Source organism: Narcine bancroftii, chromosome 4, assembly GCF_036971445.1.
Source record: "Narcine bancroftii isolate sNarBan1 chromosome 4, sNarBan1.hap1, whole genome shotgun sequence".
NCBI classification, from domain to species: Eukaryota; Metazoa; Chordata; class Chondrichthyes; order Torpediniformes; family Narcinidae; genus Narcine; species Narcine bancroftii.
This window is the reverse complement of record NC_091472.1, coordinates 316,499,210-316,519,555: the sequence shown is the minus strand read 5'-3', so window position 1 is coordinate 316,519,555 and position 20,346 is coordinate 316,499,210. Positions and strand designations below refer to the sequence as shown.

The 20,346-nt window shown below is 45.8% G+C and overlaps 1 protein-coding gene across 1 annotated transcript in view; it reads left to right on the top strand.

Moving 5' to 3' along the window:
* Nucleotides 1-18,524, top strand: part of map3k2 (mitogen-activated protein kinase kinase kinase 2) — a 90,676-nt gene extending 72,152 nt beyond the window's left edge. Inside the window, exons 13-16 of the mRNA XM_069936031.1 lie at nucleotides 97-228; nucleotides 6,743-6,872; nucleotides 10,165-10,342; nucleotides 14,967-18,524. Of these exons, the coding sequence (XP_069792132.1) occupies nucleotides 97-228; nucleotides 6,743-6,872; nucleotides 10,165-10,342; nucleotides 14,967-15,192 (666 nt within the window). The 3' untranslated portion in view covers nucleotides 15,193-18,524. The remainder of the gene's footprint in view (nucleotides 1-96; nucleotides 229-6,742; nucleotides 6,873-10,164; nucleotides 10,343-14,966) is intronic.
* The last annotated feature ends 1,822 nt before the right edge of the window (nucleotides 18,525-20,346 follow it).

Genomic DNA, 20,346 nt, shown 5'->3' with positions numbered 1-20,346 from the left:
GTAACATTAAAAATGTGCATTTCACAGTCACACTTTCTGAAGATTGGATTTTGCAATTTCCTCACGGCACTAACCTGAGTTTTTAATTATTCTCAGGAGGTAAATGCTCTCGAATGTGAGATCCAGTTATTGAAGAATCTCCAACATGAGAGGATTGTACAGTACTACGGCTGTTTGAGAGACCCTCAGGAGAGAACCCTTTCTATCTTTATGGAATATATGCCTGGGGTAAGTTAAAGAAAATCTGGAGATTAATAATGATACTGAGCCAGCACAGGTTATATTTCTCGATTAATAGTTTGAAAGTTACCTGCAACTAAATTCTACAAGATTATGAGGGGCTTTGATATAGGGCAGACAGCCAGCACCATTTCACTGGGGCATCAATAGCAAATACCAGAGGACATCTGTGTACAGTGAGAGGAGAAAAGTTCAGGGGAGTTGTCAGGGGTAAGTTATTTACACAGGGAGCAGTTGGTACCTGGAATGCGTGGCTGGGGATGGTGGTGGAGGCTGGTTCAATAGGGCCATTTAAAAGACTCTTAGACAGGCACACAGATGGAAGAAAAATGGAGGGTTGTGGGTGTGAGGGAGGGAAGGGTTAGATTGTTGAATAATGTTAAAAATATAGATTGGCATAACATCGTGGCCAGTGCTGGAATGTTCTATGTTCTAAATTCAAAATAACCATCACAAATAAGATGGAGAACTAAATTGGGTCAGAGGTGAGTTCTTTACTCCGATTAGTGGGTGCCTGGAATGTGTTGCCGATGGTGGTAGATGCTGGTGCAATAGGAACATTTAAAAGACTCCTTGACAGGCATGTGGATGTAAGAAAAATGGGTGTGAGGGAGGGAAGTTTATATAGGTTTTTCAACAACTTGGGCTGAACGGCTTGTTCTACAGGAGAGCCATCATGGATTCAAGATGGCTGAGGGCATTGTGTGTTATAAAAATCATTTGATGGATCAAAGATGAGGACTGTGACCTGGATATTTAGAAAGCTATTTGAGCATTTTTACTATGGTTACAAATCATGAGTTTATAAAGCAATAGTGTAAGTGAAGCCCTTTGCCCACGTTCAGCCAGAACATAGCTATAGTTGTACTGTGGTAATTGTCAAGTCATCCATTTGAGCATTTCAATCTCACATTAGCAGCTGGGAAGTTACATTTAATCAATAAAATCTGGAAATCAAATTTAAAACAAATTCTGAGACCACAAATATAAACCTCCATCTTATTGCCGATTGCCCATCTGCAGCGATGTGGTTGCCTTGGAATTCCCCTCTGACATGAAGCATTATGCTGGAGGAACTCAGCAGGTTGAGCAGCATCAGATAAAGGGTGGTCAGCGTTTCAGGCCAGACTCTTCTTCAAGTCTAAGTTCCTGCGGCAGTGCTTTTTCGCTCCAGATTCCCGTACCTGTGGTGTCTTGCATCCCCTCTGACGTAACTTGGTTGAGATGGTTACCCATTTAGGGTGAGCCTTGCCAGTGAAGTCGATGTACAAGCAATGAAGACTGGCTCTAGTTGACCCTAGGAAAATTTGTACAGCAAAAAAATGGTGGTGCTGCAGTAACTGCAATGGTGGTGTGGACCTCCCGTGGGGTCCAACTGCTCAGTCCGACTGCCGTCAGCTCTGTTCAGGCTTTAAATGACCTGTTAATGGACCTGATAGGGGTTTTATTTAAAAATCCTGCGACTGTGGGTGATCGGAGCAGCCACGAGAAGTTGCAGTGTCTGGGGAAGCGGAGAACTGGCGCAGGGCACCAGAAAATGGGGAGAAGGAAAAGCAGAGAAGAGGACCCACAGAAAGGTGACCATGGCATCAGAACAGTGAGGGGCTCTGAAGCTGAGGAACACGCAGGTGGCAGGCTGTTGTCGATTCGAGGCGAGGAACCCACACAGGCTGCAGTCTGCTGGCGAGAGAGTCAAACCAGATTACGGATTGCTGGAGACTGGCTACAGGGGCACCAGATATCAGAGCCAGGATGCGAGAGGGTATGGAGGATGCTGAAGGGTTCCTGATCGTGCCGGAGGTTTGGATCCAGAATTTTGGCTGCGCTTGGTTTGGACTGGACTCTGCGTGACTGAGGGGGCTGTGGAGGTGCTGGTGGTGAACCCATGAATAGTCGGTATCTCTGGGACGAATCTCTTTTGCCTCTCTTTCTCTGACTGGAAGAAGTGCTTCAGGCATCTTCTGCCGATGGCGAATCTGCCTGCCTTACACATTCCATGTAATATTGCACTGCTTTTATTACATGACAATAAAAAAATGTAGAATCTTGAATCCTCTCTTAATGTTGATACGTTGATGGAAATTGGTACTTCAAGTGAAACGATGTTAAACAAAAACAATTTTACCATCGGCTTAATGATTAAAAACAAGAGTTAAGTTCCTACAGGTTATTTCTGGTCACAGAAGCTTCACTAAACTTCTAAATAATGACCCAATACACTTCCAATAGTAAACATTGAAATAAGTGTGTGCTATACAGACATTTAAGAAAGATTAATAAAAACAAATCCAATTATTTAATGAATTTTGGTGGCGGTGGCTGGTGTGGGAAGGGAGGCGATTGGGATCCTGCAGAGATCGCCATCTCTGAAGGGCGGAGAAGCAGCTTGGTCGCCATCATCACAGAAGGTGAGGCGGGGGGAGTGCTGCAAGAAATTCCTGGGGGACCTGGTGCTGCCAGTGTGTGGTAGGGAAGCACAGAAACAGCTGTGACGTGAGAGCGAGGAGGAGCGGGAAGAACGGCCGCCGCCACCGACCTCACAGATGCGCGGATGTCAGGGTTCCGTGGTCTGCTGCCCAGTGGTTCAGTTCAAACCCAAACGATAATGAGGTATTTCATTTTGTATTTGGATTTGTTTTCTCATCAACGTGTTAATTCAAGAACTTACTGTAATAGTAAAGAAATAGAACAGCTGAACTAATGCCAAGTGAAAACACGACGCTGGAGAAACTCAACAGATCAAACCGTGTCCTTTATATCGCAACGATAAAGGAACAGAATCAACATTTCAGACTCGAGCCCTTCATCAAGTTATGAGCAAAAAGTAGTCAGGTGCCCGACATACCTTGATGAAGGGCTTAAGCCCGGAATGTTGGTTCTATATCTTTATCTTTGCTAATATAAAGTACTCTGTTTGACCTAGAGTTTCTCCAGCGTCATGTTTTTACTTGAACCACAGTAACTAACTCTGTTAGTTTTAGGGTAGTTTTAGGGAAGAGCAAGGAGGGACCTAAAGTTGAGGTTCTGGATTGGAGAAGAGCAAATTTCGAAGGATTAAGAAGGGATTTGGGGAGTCTTGAGTGGGACAGGATATTTTCAGGTGAGGGTGTAAATGAAAAATGGAGGATATTCAAAAAAGAAATTTTGAGGGTACAGAGTAGTTATGTCCCAGTGAGGATCAAAGGAAAGGCTGGAAGTCATAGGGAGGCTTGGTTTTCGAGGAATACTGGAAATTTGGTTAGGAGAAAAAGGGAGGTGTACAAGAGGTATAAAGAGCAGGGAGCTGAGAAGTTGAAGGAGGACGACAAGGAGTGTAGAAGGAATCTTAAGAAAGAAATTAGAAAGGCCAAAAAAAGGCATGAAGAGGCTTTGAGAGTAAAAATAAATCCAAAGGGTTTCTATAGGTACATTAAAAGTAAAAGATTAGTGAGGGATAAAATTGGACCCCTTGTAGATAGCGAGGGGAGGCTGAGTGAGAAGTCTGAGGAAATGGGGGAAATTTTGAATGATTTCTTTGCCTAGGGAAAAAAATGTTGAACCAGTTGTAGTAAAGAAAAATAGTGGTGAGGTCATGAAGCACATAAGGATAACCGAGGAGGTAGTGATGGCTGTGTTGAAAAAAATAAAGGTGGATAAATCTCCGAGACCGGACAAAATATTCCCTAGGACACTCAGGGAGGCTAGTGGACAGATAGTGGGGCCATTAACAGAGATATTTAGGATGTCACTGGTCACAGGGGTAGTGCCAAAGGATTGGAGGGTGGTGCATGTGGTTCCACTGTTTAAGAAGGGGTCCAAATGTAAACCTGGGAATTATAGGCCCGTGAGTCTGACGTCTGTGGTGGGCAAGTTGATGGAAAGTGTTCTGAGGGATGGTATTTACAATTATTTGGAGGTACAGGGATTGATAGGGAGTAATCAGCATGGTTCTGTCAGGGGTAGATCATGCTTGACAAACCTGATTGAGTTTTTCGAGGGGGTTACAGAAAAGGTTGATGAAGGGAAAGCTGTGGATGTTGTCTATTTGGACTTTAGTAAAGCTTTTGATAAAGTTCCCCATAGGAGATTAGGAAAAAAGGTGGAGGCATTAGGTATAAATAAGGAGGTAGTGAAATGGATTCAGCAATGGTTGGATGGGAGGTGTCAGAGAGTAGTGGCAGAAAATTGTTTGTCCAATTGGAGGCCGGAGACTAGTGGAGTTCCTCAGGGTTCGGTCCTGGGTCCACTATTGTTTGTTATATATATTAACGATCTGGAAGTAGGGATAGAGAATTGGATAAGCAAGTTTGCGGACGATACAAAGATTGGTGGTGTTGTGGACAGTGAGGAAGATTACCGTAGATTAAAAGGTGATTTAGGATGGCTGGAGGTGTGGGCTGAGAAATGGCTGATGGAATTTAATACAGATAAGTGTGAGGTGTTACATTTTGGAAAGGCAAATCTAAATAGGTCATATGCATTAAATGGTAGGCGATTGAGATGTGCAGGGCAACAAAGGGATTTAGGAGTTGTGGTAAATAGTACCCTCAAGGCTGATACTCAGGTAGATGGTGTGGTGAAGAAGGCATTTGGAATGTTGGCCTTCATAAATCGGAGTATTGAATTCAAGAGTAGGGAGGTTATGATGAAATTGTACAAGGCTTTGGTGAGGCAATATTTGGAGTACTGTGTACAGTTTTGGTCACCAAATTATTGGAAAGATATAAACAAAATAGAGAGAGTGCAGAGAAGGTTCACGAGAATGTTGGCAGGATTTCAAGGTTTGAGTTACAGGGAAAGGTTGTGCAGACTAGGGCTTTTTTCTCTGGAGCGTAGAAGATTGAGGGGGAACTTGATAGAGGTGTTTAAGATTTTAAAAGGGACAGACAGAGTAAATGTGGATAGGCTTTTTCAATTAAGAGTGGGGGAGATTCAAACGAGAGGGCATGGTTTAAGATTGAAGGGGGAAAATTATAAGGGGAACATGAGGGGAAATTTCTTTACGCAGAGGGTGGTGGGGATGTGGAATGAGCTTCCGACAGACGTGGTTGAGGCGGGATCATTGATTACATTTAAGGAAAGACTGGATAATTACATGGAGGGGAGAGGATTGGAGGGGTATGGACCGGGTGCTGGTCAGTGGCACTAGGAGGGTGGGGATTTGTTACGGCATGGACTAGTAGGGCCGAACTGGCCTGTTCTGTGCTGTAAGTGGTTATATGGTTATATTTTTATATGGTTATATGTCGTGTTTTACTTCTTGAATTAATTCCAAAGTGCCAACAGCTCCTTTTCCACTGGCACCCCAGTTAATTGGCCGTGCAGTGTCCCAGGATAGGAAACCCTTTGTGCCGTTTCCACTGGGCCACCCTTAACTGGGACACAACTCATCCCCAGGGATCGGAGTGCTCTTCCTTCAACTGGTGACTTTCTGCTGTCCCTTTTCCACTGGTTTTATCAGCACGTCGGTGTCACCTGACACCAGGCATGTGAGTAGGGGCTGAGGTGGTTAATCCCCGGTGTGAAGTGATGTCATTTGATGGCAGCGTGCTGACAAGGTGCCAGTGGAAAGGGGGCTAAGGATTTAACAGGTATCATCTTAAAATGAATGAACTTCGAGGCAGTACATGCTGAAATTAAAATGACAGGACTGTTCAGGGGAGGGACATAAAGACCAATCATTTGTAAAAATATAGTCTGCTGATGGTTAGAACCATCGAACATTACAGCACAGAAACAAGTAGTTTTGGAAATTTGGTTCGTCCTCTGCTTTGACAGGAGGTGCTTACCTGGAACCCGCTACCAGAGGAACAAGCCTTGTTGATGCCTTGTGCAAAAATTTAAATTTATTCTTGAAACTTCAAAGATAAAATTCTATATTTATGGGGGTGTTTGAAACTGGGTCTTGGAAACTGAGACATTGAACATTACAGTACAGGCATTTCAGCCCGTTGATGTTGTGCCAGGCTACGTAACCCTACTCCACAACAGCCTAACCCTTCCCTACCTCATATCCATAACCCTCTATTTTTCTTACATACATGTGCCCATCTAAGAATCTTTTGACTGCCCCTATTGTACCGTCCTCCACCACCATCCCCAGAAATGGATTCCAGACGCCCATTGGTCTCTGTGTATTAATAATAAAGCATCTCTGACGTCTCCCCTAAACTTTCCTTCCCTCCCCTTAAACAGACGTCCTCTAGTATTTGCTATTGTTGCCCCAGCAAAAAAAATGGCATTGGCTCTCCGCCCTATCTAAGCCCCTCTACCCTTTCTCGATACCATCTAAAATAAAGATGAGGAGAAGCTGCTTCTGTGGAATTCTCTGCCCAAGGAAGCAGTCAAGGCTGCCTCATTAAATGTATGTAAGACAGAGGCAGGGAGATTTTTGTGTAATAGAGGAATTATGGGTTTCGGGAAACAGGTGGGCAAGTGGAGCTGAGTCCACGGCCAAATCAGTCATTATTGAATGTCGGAGCAGGCTCGAACAGAATTTTTAACAGGTCTTCTCCCTTGATAGGGTTCAATAAAGGACCAGCTTAAAGCCTACGGGGCACTAACGGAAAACGTGACGCGCAGGTACACGCGGCAGATCCTGGAAGGCGTTTCCTATCTGCACAGTAACATGATCGTGCACAGAGACATAAAAGGTGAGTGTGCCAGAGTTAGTTCACCTTGGCAGCGTGGGCAGTCACGGGGGGCTCAGACAGTTAAAAATGGTTTAATTGGCTGTCACGTGTACTTAATGAGCCCTAATCTCTGGATTATCCTGAATCACTCAGAGTAAAGGATCCTATTACAGCTTCTGGAAACCAAAAATATCGGCAGAATTTGTCAGAATTGAAGGAACAGACTAGCTGGTGTCTGGAGGGAAAGGTCATTGAAATATGAGCCCACAGCCATCGCTCAGTGACAACCATTTCATGGGCGTCACGGTTGGCTTAGCAATTAGCGCAACGTTTTTACAGCGCCTGGGACCTGGTTCAAATCTCACGCTGTCTGTAAGAAGCTTATTCGTTCTCCCCTTGTTTGCTTGGGTTTTCCCTGGGGGCTGCGGTTTCCTTCCACCATTCAAAATGTACAGGGGGTGTAGGTTAATGGAATGTGATTGGGCGGCACAGACTCGTGGGCCAAAATGGCCTGTTACTGTGCTGTATGTCTACAGTTAAAAACTAGATCTGCTCTCTGGGATCAAGTTTTATTTGAAGGGTTGGAGCACAAAAATGTTGGATCGAACCATAGAACATTGCCGCACAGAAACAAGCCCGTTCGGCCCTTCTAGTCTGTGCCAAACCATCCTTGTGCCTAGTCCCACTGACCTGCACGCAGTCCATATCTAAGAATGTATTCAAATTTTTCTTAAATGTCAAAAGTGAGCCCACATTCACCACTTCAGCTGGCATCTCCTTCCACACCCCCTCCCCTCTCTGTGTAAAGATGTTCCCCCTAAACTTCTTCCCTTTCACCTTTTACCCCAGGACCCTTGAATTTTCCAAATGAGAGCTGTTTTCTCAATGAACTCAAATTGAGGCCGCATTTTCCTCCACAAACGAAAGTTTTAAAAAATTATGGTTGAGATTCTGGTCAGTTAGCTAAAGGAAGGAAGTCATTAAGCTGGAAATGGAACAAAAGAGGTTACTGGGACTGGCAGGCATGAGTTCTGAGGAGAGGTTCAGTAGGCTGGGCCTTTTCTCCCTGGAGGGTAGAAGATGAGGGGTGACCTTTTAGAAGTTTATAAAATCAAGGGGGGAATATATAAGGTGATGGGCTTAATTTCCAGTGTAGGGAGTTTAAAGCTAGAGAGCATACATGTCATTTAATACACAAAACTGCTGGAAAAACCTGCTACAGGTCACACAGCATCCATAGGAAGTCCATATAACCAACATTTACAGCCTTGGCCCTTCATCAAGGTAAGAGCAAAAAGCAGGCAGGTGCCCGAATAAAAAGAAGCTCCTGAGGGGCAGCTTCATCAACAGAGGGAGGTGGGTGTATGGAATGAGCTGCCAGAAGAAGTGGCCAGATGTGAGGACAGTTACCAACTTTAAATAGTGTTTAGATGGGTACATGGAGAGGAATAAGGCCAAACGCAGGCAATGGGGCAATTGGAGTAGACAGCTAGGTCTGCATGGACAAGTTGGGCTGAAGGGCCTGTTTCCCAGCTGTAAAACTACAACGCTAAAAGGTTTTATCGCCTCATGTCAGTGAAGATCAGGGAGTTGTCCAATATTTATCTTTGAAGGTAGAGCCCAAAATGACAGATTACCTGGGGAAGATTTATGGGAACAGTTTCAGGGATGAAGGATTTCAGCCACAAAGTTAGACAGGAGAAACTGGCATTGGTCTTGAAGTCAAGAAGGTAGAGAGGAGATTTCCTCTTCAAGTTGGCACATGTACCTGCATTGAAGAAGATCTCAAATATCCCTTCATTGTTGTGGGGTCTAATTCCTGGAACTTCCTCCCTTAAAGGTAGGACCTCCTTCAGTGGGACTGTAGTGATTCAAGCAGCCAGCTCAACCCCCCACCTTCTCAAGGCCAATGAGAGAAGGGCATTGCCAGAGGTACCCAGAGCATTCTGGCTGGTTGCATCACTGTCTGGTATGGGGGTGCCAACACTCAGGACAAGAAAAAATTCCAGAGGGTTGTTACCTTGGCCTGCGACATCACGGGTACCAGACTTCACTCCATCAAGGACATCTACAAGAGGCAGTCTCTTAAAAATGCAGCCTCTATCCTCAAAGACCCCCAACACCCAAGCCATGCCTCTTCACTCTGCTACCAGAAGCCTGAAGACGAGCCACTCAGTGGCACAAGGACGGCTTCTTCCCCTCCGCCATCAGATTCCTGAATGATCAATGAACTACAGACACGGCCTCACTTTGAATTCTTGTGCACTATTTATATTTCTTTTTGTAAAGTAATGTTTGCCCTGCGACGCTGCTGCAAAATAACAAATTTTGTGACGTGTTCATGACAATAATTTCTGATTCTGAAAAGAAACAAAAAGTTTTTTTAAAGAAACTAAAATGGATCAAGATGTATAAGATCATGACTGGTTGTAGATAGGGTGAACAGAAGAAAATGTTCAAGGTATGTCCTGATCGTGGATGAGCACCAACTTGTACAGTGGAGAAAAACAAAACTGCCTCCTGTCAAAGGATCAGGAAGCAGCTGGGCTTGCATTTCGTCATCCCCTCAGTTATCCAAAGGGAAATTATCCAGGTTACGGGGCCAGCAGTCACTTTTTCTGAAGTGCCTTTCAGATCACATTTGCAAATGTTTAGGTGATGAAATACGCCAGGCCTCGTGGTTCTGAGTACCTGCTCTTGTGTGAGAAGGGAACTGGCCTTAAACACGATTACATCCTGAAGAAACTCCCTGTTCCTGCCTCAAGTACAAAATATTAAGCCCTCTGGAGAGATAGTGGATATCTAGTAAAACTGGGGTTGCCACACTTGGTCTTGGGTCTCTGAAATAGATTTACTTTTGGTGCAGTCTGCACTGCTTACACAGAGTGCTGGTACAGAAAGGAAACAAGCCCTTCGGCCCCTACCTGCACCAATCCTCCATTAATCTGGTTTCCCTTTGCCCTCGACATCATCTCTGCCCCCTCTTTCCCCCTCCCCAATTCTGCTGCCACTCACCAACACCGATTTCCGAAGACCAATGAATCCATCACTTTGATGAAGGGTTCAGGTCCGAAGCGTTGGTAATATATCTTTACTTCCTGTGGACGCTGCGATACTGGCTGAGTTCCTCCAGCAGTTCTGTGTTTCTACCATCACAGCGCCTGCAGAGACTTCCGTGATTAACCCGTTATGTAGCCCGTCTTTGGGAGGTGGGAGGAAATTGGAGCACCTAGAGAAAGCCTTCGGTGATCTTGCTGATTTGGGGAGCTGCTCTGCTAGGTTCGGGTCTAAACTGCTTCTCTTCATTTGAAAGGAGCCAACATTCTGCGGGATTCTGCCGGCAACGTAAAGTTGGGAGATTTTGGCGCGAGTCGAAGGCTACAGACAATCTGCTTGTCCGGGACAGGAATGAGGTCTGTCACAGGCACCCCATACTGGATGAGCCCAGAAGTGATCAGTGGAGAAGGTTACGGCAGGAAAGCTGATATCTGGTAAGTTTGCTCCAGGTTGGAAAGAGCTGAGAAATACTTTGTGAATGAGATTGATCAGACTAATGCTTGGAGGCTGAAACTTTAAGATTCAAGTCTCCCTTGTTGCCATGTAACCAGAGAACCATAGAAAACCACAGCACAGAAAACAGGGCATTCAGCCCTTCTAGTCTGTGCTGAAAACATCCTACTGCTAGTCCCGCTTACTTGCACACATTCCATAGCCCTCCAGAATTCTCCCATCCATGTATCTATCCAACTTATTTTTAAAACTTAAGAGTGAGCCCGCATTTACCACGTCAGATGGCAGCTCATTCCACACACCCACCGCACTGAGTGAAAAAGTTTCCCCCAATGTTTCCCCTAAATCTTTCCCCATTCACCCTAAAGCCATGTTTTCTTGTATTTATCTCTCCTAATCTGTGGAAAGATGCTGTTTGCATTTATTCTGTCTATACCCCTCATAATTTTGTAAACCTCTCATTCTTCTATGCTTCATGGAATAAAGTCCAAACCTGTTTAATTTTTCCCGGCAACATCCTAATCAATCTTCTCTGCACTCTTTCAATCTTCAATCTTACTGATACCCTTCCTGTAGTTTGGCAACCAGAACTGCACGCAATATTCCAAATTTGGCCTCGCCAATGTCTTGCGTAACCTCACCATAACATCCCAAATCTTGTACTCAATACTTTGATTTATGAAGGCTAAGATGCCAGAAACTTTCTTCACAACCCAGTCTACCTGTGGACACCACTTTCAGGGAATGATGTATCTGTCTTCCCATATCCCTCTGTTCTACCGCACTCCTCAGTGCCCGACCATTTACCGTGTACATCCTTTCTTGGTTTGTCCTTCCAAAATGCAACACCTCACACTTGTCTGCATTAAATTCCATCGGCCATTTTTCAGCCCATTTTTCCAGCTGGTCCAGATCCCTCTGCAACCTTTGAAAACCTTCCTCACTGTCCACAACGTCTCCAATCTTAGTGTCATCTACAAACTTGCTGATCCAGTTCACCACATTATCATCCAGATCATTGATATAGACAACAAACAACAATTGTCCCAGCACTGATCCCTGAGGCCCCACTAGTCACAGGTCTCCGGTCTGAGAAGCATCATCCACTGCCACTCTGTCTTCTTCCATTCAGCCAATTTCAAATCCATGAGTACCTAGTATCTGAACCTTCTAAACTAGCCTCCCATGTGGGACCTTGTCAAAGGCCTTACTAAAGTCCATGTAGACAACATCCATAGCCTTTCCTTCATCTATTTTCCTGGTAACCTCCTTGAAAAACTCTATAAGATTTGTTAAACACGACCTACCATGCATGAAGTCATGCTGACTGTCCTCAATCAGCCCTTGGCTGTCTAAATACTTGTATACCCGATCTCTCAGAACACCCTGCAGTAATTTACCCATTACTGATGTCAGGCTCACCGGCCTGTAATTTCCTGGTTTATTTTTGGAGCTTTTTAAGCAAAAGGACAACATGAGCTTCCCTCTAATTCTCTGGCACCTCACCCATAATATTACACAAAACTTCCTTCTACCTGCCGTAAGACAGGCAAAGAGTCACCCCTTACAGTACGAGAGCAGAGTCGCTGCATGTCTGTGGATTCGCCTCCAGCGCTCTCGCAGCCTCTACAGCCACACAGACTCCTGTTCGATCCAAACCTCCAACACGATCAGGAAGCCTTCAGCGCCTGACCCCTTCTTGCCCTCAGCACCCTCTCGAATCCTTGCTCTGATACCTAGTTATCATGATCCTGTCAGCAGCAGGCTGCAGTTTGTGTGGGTCTTTCGACCACTGAGCCCCTTGCTGATCCACAGCTGTGGTCACTGTCCCTGTAGGATCATCTCCGCTGATTCTCCTTCTCAACAGGGGGTGTTCTTCCCATTTCTGGTGCCCCGCACCGGTCCACTAATCCCTAGATTCTGCAACCCCTCGAGGCCACTGTCAGTACAGACTCCACCATTTTGTACACAGACCTTGCAGTCGCAGGATTTTAAAATAAAAGCGCTGTTCGCTCCTCCAGAAGACTGTTTAAACTAAACCCTTCAGAGCAGCACTGTGTCTCCGCTCTCCACACTCTCGGGTCTGCACCCAGGCTTAGTTCCTGGGCCCTGTTGTGTTAGCTATTCTCTGCATTAGGATTTAACCCACTCTCCAAAGATTTAACTCCTGCCTCCTTCTGATACGTTGGTTCTTCGCTTCCTATTTTCCGATTTGATTTAATTTTCGTACCTACTCAACTTGGAATTTGATTATTTGACAGCAATCTGTTTCCAAAAGTAGAAGTTTCAGGTAATGAATCCTCCAGCTACTCCCTGTTCTCTTCCTTCCCTCTTCTGGTTCCATCAGGTGTCCCTTTTCACCACTAGAATCACCTTCTCTGTTTCCAGCCTTTGTCTATACTTTTTCCCCACCCCACCCTGTCTCACTCATCTTTCTCCACCTGACTTCTTTGTTTCTCTAACTAAATGAAGGGCTCAGGTCCGAAACGTCAGTTGTATATCTTTATCTCCAATGGATACCGTGAGAACTGCTGAGCTTCTCCAGCATCTCTGTAATTTTACTCTCTCTCTCTCTCTCTCTCTCTACTGTGGTCGGACCTCCCAGTCACCGCCTCTGTGCATCATCCTTCATCCCTCCCTGTTTCACCAATCCCCTGTTGGCTCCCATCCAGCTCCTCCCATCCTGTCCAGCCCCTTGCCCTCCCAGACTTGATGAAGTGTCAGCCATTTCCTTTCCTTCCCTTGATTGACCTGTTGATTTCCTCTAGCAAACGGTGTTTTGCAAAAGTTGGTGAGGACAGATTTCTCCTCAGTTTGAGGGGAGAGATTTCTGATTCACACAGATGATCCTCACTCCATCAGGTCAGTGAAGGGCTGGATAGGTAGATGGTGGGGTCAGGAGACTTTTCACCTGCACAACTCCCTTGAGCTGTTTCCATGTCATTTGTGGAGAATTTATGTTGCAAACATTTCCACTTGACATCAGCCTCCCCACATTATTTTGCTTAGTTTGCTCCAGCACTTAGATTCATGGAATCTGGCCCAGCCCAGGGCAGCAGTCACCGCGGTGCTATTACAGCGCCAACGTCCTGGGTTCGAATCCGCCATTGTCCGTAAGGAAATTGTCCCTTCTCCCCGTGTCTGTGTGCATTTTCCCCGGGGGCTCCAGTTTCCTCCCATCCTCCAAAACGAACCAGGGGTTGTAGTTTAATTGGGTGTAATTGGGCAACACGGGGCTCATGGACTGAAAAGGGCCATTACCCTGCTGTTTGTCTATATTTTTAAAATTGTCTGTGCTGAACAACGTGCCCTCCTACTTTAGTCCCACATGCCCGCATTAACCCCTCCATTCCCCTCTCACCAACGGAGATATCCAAATGTTTCTTAAAGGAAGCTGCTGTCCCTGCCTCCACCACTGTATCCGGCAGCTCATTCCATGAACCCATCCCTTCTGAGTGAAATATTCCAACACCTCCCTTCAAAATCCCCCTCCCCCCCACCTCACCTTATAGTTACGCCCTCCCGTCTTAGACTCCCTTACTCGCATAGTTACCATTATATACTTGTGTAATCATCAAAATCTTTGGACCAATTTTTCAGGTCACAATTTAGGGGATCAGCTTTTACACATACATTTGACCTTGGTAAACTTACTGCGTCATTTACGGCGTCAGGAGCTTGGATGGTCGGGATTGGGTGGTAGGTCCGCGGTCAGGTTGTCAGGATCTTGGATGGGCGGGCGACCTGGACATTGGGAGCTCTGGTGGGAAGATGATCAGGGCAAGGATCTACAGTCAGGGTGTTTGGAGCTCAGATGGGCAGGCGGTCGGGGCCAATAGAAAAGGGGCTGGTTGACTATTACATGGAATTGCTGATGTACTTCTGCCTTTCTACCCCCCAACTAATTGCTCAACATCAAAAAAAAGAATTTCAACACGAAAATATATTTGTGTTGCATTGATATCTGAGCCCATTCCTTTCAGAGAATCAATGCAGAAGGAACCCTGCAAAACTTCTTTTCAAACATGGCAATTGAAAATACAAATTGGAATTGAGACTCCAGTGGTTAGTTTTGAATCTCTTGGTGCCTGCCCCATTGACCACCGCCAGTGGGCTGATCTCGCCTCCAACCGTGCATCTTGGCGCCTCACAGTTCGGCGGGCAGCAACCTCCTTTGAAGAAGACCGCAGAGCCCACCTCACTGACAAAAGACAAAGGAGGAAAAACCCAACACCCAACCCCAACCCACCCATTTTCCCTTGCAACCGCTGCAACCGTGTCTGCCTGTCCCGCATCGGACTTGTCAGCCACCAACGAGCCTGCAGCTGACGTGGACTTTTACCCCCTCCATAAATCTTCGTCCGCGAAGCCAAGCCAAAGAAAGAAAGAAATAAGTTAGGTAGCACTGCAGGTCACTGAACACCTCAAAATGCCCTTCACACAGCTCCTGTCCTCACGATTGAGTAATACGGATCTTTTTCATTGTGAGTTCTTTAAACCACCTGATTGATTTCCATGCTTTGCATTGGTTTGCGTGTTCTGGGAGCACCAGAGGGAGCGTTTCCTGCCCTTGGTTTTGCCAATTTGCCTCTTTGCATTCTGTAGGAGTGTTGGGTGCACGGTGGTGGAAATGCTGACCGAGAAACCGCCCTGGGCTGAGTTTGAGGCCATGGCAGCCATATTCAAGATCGCCACGCAGCCAACCAATCCTCAGCTGCCTCCTCGCGTGTCAGACCACAGCCGGGACTTTTTGAAAAAGATATTTGTGGAGGTGAACCAGAGGCCGTCAGCAGAGGAACTGTTGCATCACACCTTTGTACACTATCACTAACCTCAACCTCTGATACATTTATTTTCTATCTGACTGCACTTTTTCAACGTATAATTTTGGTGATTCTAGGTTGTAATTTATATTTGTATTTATAATGAGATTTTGTTCCATTCTCGCAAAGGGAATGATCAGATGGTTTTTTACCGTGTATTCACTCAGTAACTCTGACGTTCTTCAAGGTAAAAGCACTTTATTACATAACTCATTCCTGATTACAGATCATCACACATTGAGACAAGGCCCTAGTTCCCTCACGAAGTATAACAATTTATCACCCACCTATTGTTGGCAGAGACTGAGCCCCCGAAATGAGTTCAACAGTGGTACACAATACAAGAAACTTATGCAAGCCATTTCTGCATTGCTAGTTTGTGTTGGATTATCTGCCATAACGTCCAGCATCCGAATTATTCCAGAGGTACAAGTGCACTGTGTAATCAGAGGAACTGTCCGTTCCTCCACCTTCCACATCAACCAGAACAAGCCGTAGTGCAGAGAGGTATTCCCTTTCAGAGCTGGGCTTTGGACAGGAGTTGGTATGAGCTGTGCTCGGAGCCTACCCTGGCATCGTTCGCCATTGTGAGCACTCCGGGCAAACCTGCGATTAAGTATTTTAGGGAAACAGGAAACCTGCAGATGCTGGGGTCGAGTGAAGTGTGCAAATGAAACTCAGATGATCACGAAGGGTCCAGAGAAAGCTAAAGGCAGTTGAAGTGTCGGGCCTGAGCCCTTTTGAAGTGCCGAATATCAGGCGTCACCCAAATAAAAAGGTGGCAGGGAGGAGAGGGGCTGACAGTGATAGGTGGATACAGGTGGGAGGGAGAAGAAACTGAGAGGTGATAGGGGGAGAGGAGAAGAAAGGTGAGGAGACGGGGATGAGGGAGAGAGAGGTGGGAGTTAGCAGATCAATATAGATACCATCGGTTGGAGACTGCCAAGATGCAGTATAAGTTGTTGTTCCTCCAATTGCAGGTAGCCACAGCTTGGTCGTAGACAGACATGCCCATGCAGCAGTGGGGTATGGAATTGAAGTGGCCACAGGGAGGTCCCTGCTAGTTTGTTTGTTCTTCATCCTTTGCCTTTAGATTCTGTCACGGTGACACCTGGGGTAAAGCCATGTCTGGCCAAGTGTCACCTCAGCAGAGTCCAATGCCCATGGACATTGGTACTGAGTCTACCTCTGTGAGCCGGTGCTATTGCCAAAGTGTGACCACTGCAGCCAACTGATGCCTTCATCTTACTCCCAGCCATGCTAAGCACGACCCTCCTCAGTTCTGCAAACCTCAAATTGACGTCATTATCTGAGCTGAATTAATCTCAGGAATTTCCAGTGTGCCGAAACATAAGCAACCAACAATTCCTCAATCCAAGCCAGGGTTCGTTCACTCTACATTTGCAGATCATCGGCTCAACCGAGTTCTCTTCACAGGTTACTCCAGCTCTTGAGAGCATGTTGTGCCGTTCTAAGTCACAATAAGCTCTCTGGCCATTGGACTCTTCCTTCTGCGATGCTTCCACTCCTGCCTTGTGGCGCCACATGTGATTGGCACGGCCATCGGTACAAGGACTTTGGCCTTTCAGGTAGAATGTCCAGGACCGCCTCAGGGGGTACGGGTGGGAAATAGAACTGTGAACAAGTTCCAAAAACTCAAAATATCAGCAAGCATTTGCTGAGCGACTCCACCCACTGGCAACAGATGAGAGAAGTACAACTGTACTCTGATAAAAAGTTGCATCCTGGGCTAATATATGCAAAAGGGGCTTGATGGACACTGCAGATTAACGTGGACACTTCTGTATTGTCCTTTATTTGACATCATGTGCCTGGTAATTCAGTGTCCTGCTGTATAACTTTCACTTTCCATTAAGCAAATTGCTCCAAATATTATATGCACATCTCAATGCAGCCTTTACAGGAAACAATCTCACCCTGCCTTGAATTTCTTAAACTACAGGCCCTCAAAAACTTTGCAGTATATTTGCTTGACCTTCTTTCCCTCCCGATGTAACCCTGTACCCCTACAGTGTGGCCTCCAGCACCTGCCCAATAGAATATTACAGCACACTGCAGGTCCTTCAGCTCACAATGTTGGGCTGACCATCATCAACCTACTCCAACATGAAGTCAACAAACCGTAAGATCTAATCCCTAAATATCTGGGCTTCGCCTCTTTTAAGCCGCTTCCACTAATCAACATCTTTGACCAAATTGGAATATTGTGTTCCGTTCTGATTGCCTCCTTACAGGAGGGATGTGGAAGCTTCGGAAAGGGTGCAGAGATTTACCAGGATGTTGCCTGGATTCAAGAATGTGTCTTACGAGGCAAGGTTAGCAGAGCTGGGGCTTTTCTCTTTGGAGTGAAGAAGGATGAGAGGTGACTTTATAGAGGTCTACAAGATTATGAGGGGCATGGGTAGGGAGGACAGCCTTTTTTCTAGGGCAAGACTAGCAAATGCCAGAGGATATCTGTACAAAGTGAAAGGAGGAAAGTTTAGGGGAGACATCAGGGGTAAATTCTTTCACACAGAGCACTGAGCATCTTCACAGAGCACGAAGGAAGCATCCACACTTGATAATTCTTCCTTCTTCACTAGAATCCATTAAGGTATATAGAGCATGCTGGGTGCCTGGAATACATTGCCAGGGGTGGTGGAGGTGGAGGCTGGTACAATAGGGAGATTTAAAAGAATCTTAGACAGGCACACGGTTGCAAGAAAAATAGAGGGTTATGAGGTAGGGAAGGGTTAGTTTTTTTCTGTAAGTTTATGTAGGTCAGCACAACATTGTGGGCCGAAGGGCCTGTACTGTGCTGTAATGTTCTATGTTCAAACCTCTGGTTGTTTATCATCTCCTGTGTGACATGGTGTTAAATTCTGTCTGATGAATGACACTGAGGAATGTTTTACTGTTTCATCTGGCTTTATTTTCACGCCCTTGATCCAGTGTCTATTGTCTCCCCTTAGTCCTTCTTCCCATTTCTATTGGATGCGGATATGAAGGTTAGATAATATTTTAAGGAACTGAAACCTGTAGAAGAAGACTATGTAACCTTTGACCTTCCAATGCAGACCTTCAGAACAACGGTGATACCATCAGCATATAAAGGTCTGCTAGTATAAGCCATCTCCCCAGACATTGAAACACAAAGCTGGAGAAACTCAGCAGATCAAACCGTGCACTTAATATTGCAAAGATAAAGATCCATAACCAACATTTTGGGCTTGAGCCCTTCATCAAGGTGCAAGCAAAATGTGGGCAGGCGTCTGAACAAAATTGGAGGGGGAGGGGCACATTCTCGCATGCAGGAGGTAATAGGTGGATAAGGAAGGGAGGGCACAGCAGTAAGCAGGGGGAGGGGGGGATGGCTCTGTGAATGGAGAGGGAAGGGGGTGGAGAGCTGGGGGAAAGGCAACAGAGAGATAAGGAAGAAAGGAAGAACAGTGAGTGTTGTAGTAGAAATCGGAGAAGTCAGTGTTAATGCCGTTCGGTTGGAGAGGGCCCAGATGCAGTATTAGGAGTGCTCCTCCAATTTATGTGTGGCCTTGGCTTGGTAGTGCAGATGCAGAATTGAAATGGTTGGCCACCGGGAGATCCCTATCACTGATGGGGACAGAGCGAAGGTGGTCAGCGAAGCAATCGCCCAGTCTGTGTCCAGTCTCTCCAAAGTAGAGCACCAGATGCAGTAGATGACTCCTGCGGATTCACAGGTGAAGTGTTGCTTCACTTGGAAGATCAACTCTGTGCCCCATTCCTACGATTGTAGGGCTGAATGGTTTCCTGTTGTTGTGTTGGGATCAAACTGTGATAGTTGGAGTTGTAATGCAGCAACCTTACCCACTGCCACATCCACCGTTCCCCGGGCTTTACAACCTACCTGATTTCACCTTGCATTGTGAGGATTGATATTGGATGAAATACTGAACTGGCCTTTTACCACATGGCGTGGGATTCCTACCAGCCAGAGTCCATAACACTGATGCCATTTCCCACTCCCTGTCTTTGAGGGGTCGTCTCCCCTGCAGTTTAACTTCTCCTGCACCGTAATCATTTGGCCCATACCCTAATCAGTGGCTGACAAATAGAGAAGTTTATGGTTCAGTGAGTGGGGGATAAATGAGGCCTTCACCACTATTCACTTAATAAGATCTGATTCATCACAGTTACCCACACTTGGTGTTTGGGCTCTCATTTGTTAGCCCTTTGGACTCCGGCCATTTTTAACCTTTCGTAATATATACTCTGGACTGAGTCCATAGGTAAACTACAGTACGAACCAGACTCTCCCACCGTGGGAAACAACCTTTCTCCATCGACTCTGTCCTCGCCTTTCAACATTCAAAATGTTTCAATGAGATTCCCCACCCTATTTTAACTTCCAATGAGTAGAGGCCAAGAGCTGTCAAACGCTCCACCTATGGTAATCCTTTCACTTCCAGAATCATCCTTGCAAACCTCCTCTGAACCCCCTCCAACATCAGCACATCCTTTCATAAATGAGGAGCCCAAAACTCAAAATATTCCATAAGGACTCACCAGGGCCTTGTAAAGCCTCAACATCAACGTCACATCCCTGCTCTTATATTCTATTCCTTCTGAAATAAACAATTTCAGACTCAACCTGCTAGTTTACCTGTATCTAGTACGAGGACTCCCAGGTTCATTTGAATCTGAGTCTTTTCAATTTTCTCCCCATTGAGAATATAGTCTGCCCCTTTATTTTTTCTACCAAAGTGCGTAACCGTACACTTTCCAACATTATATTTCATTTGCTACTTCTCTGCCCGTTGTCCTAATCTAAGGCCTTCTGCAGCCTCCCTGTTTCCTCATCAACGCCTACATCATAATCTGCAAAGAACGTTAGCAGATTTGTTGAAGCTGGTGAACGTTGGGTGCAGGGGTTTCACTCACAGGTCTGCTGTCTTCAGTTGGGTAGACCCTCTCTGCTCTCTGGAGGTACAGTTCCTTACTGAATGTTGGCCTAGTCATCTTCGGCAGGATCAGATACAGATGTACATATCTGGGCCTGGATTCCTTGCCAGTCACGAGGCTAAGTAACACAGAGTTTTACTGGGAGTGTTGGCCATGCTGTTCCTCTGGCTGGGCCTGTGACAGTTATTGCTGGGTATTTCACTGTTTTTTTTTAACCTCAAATT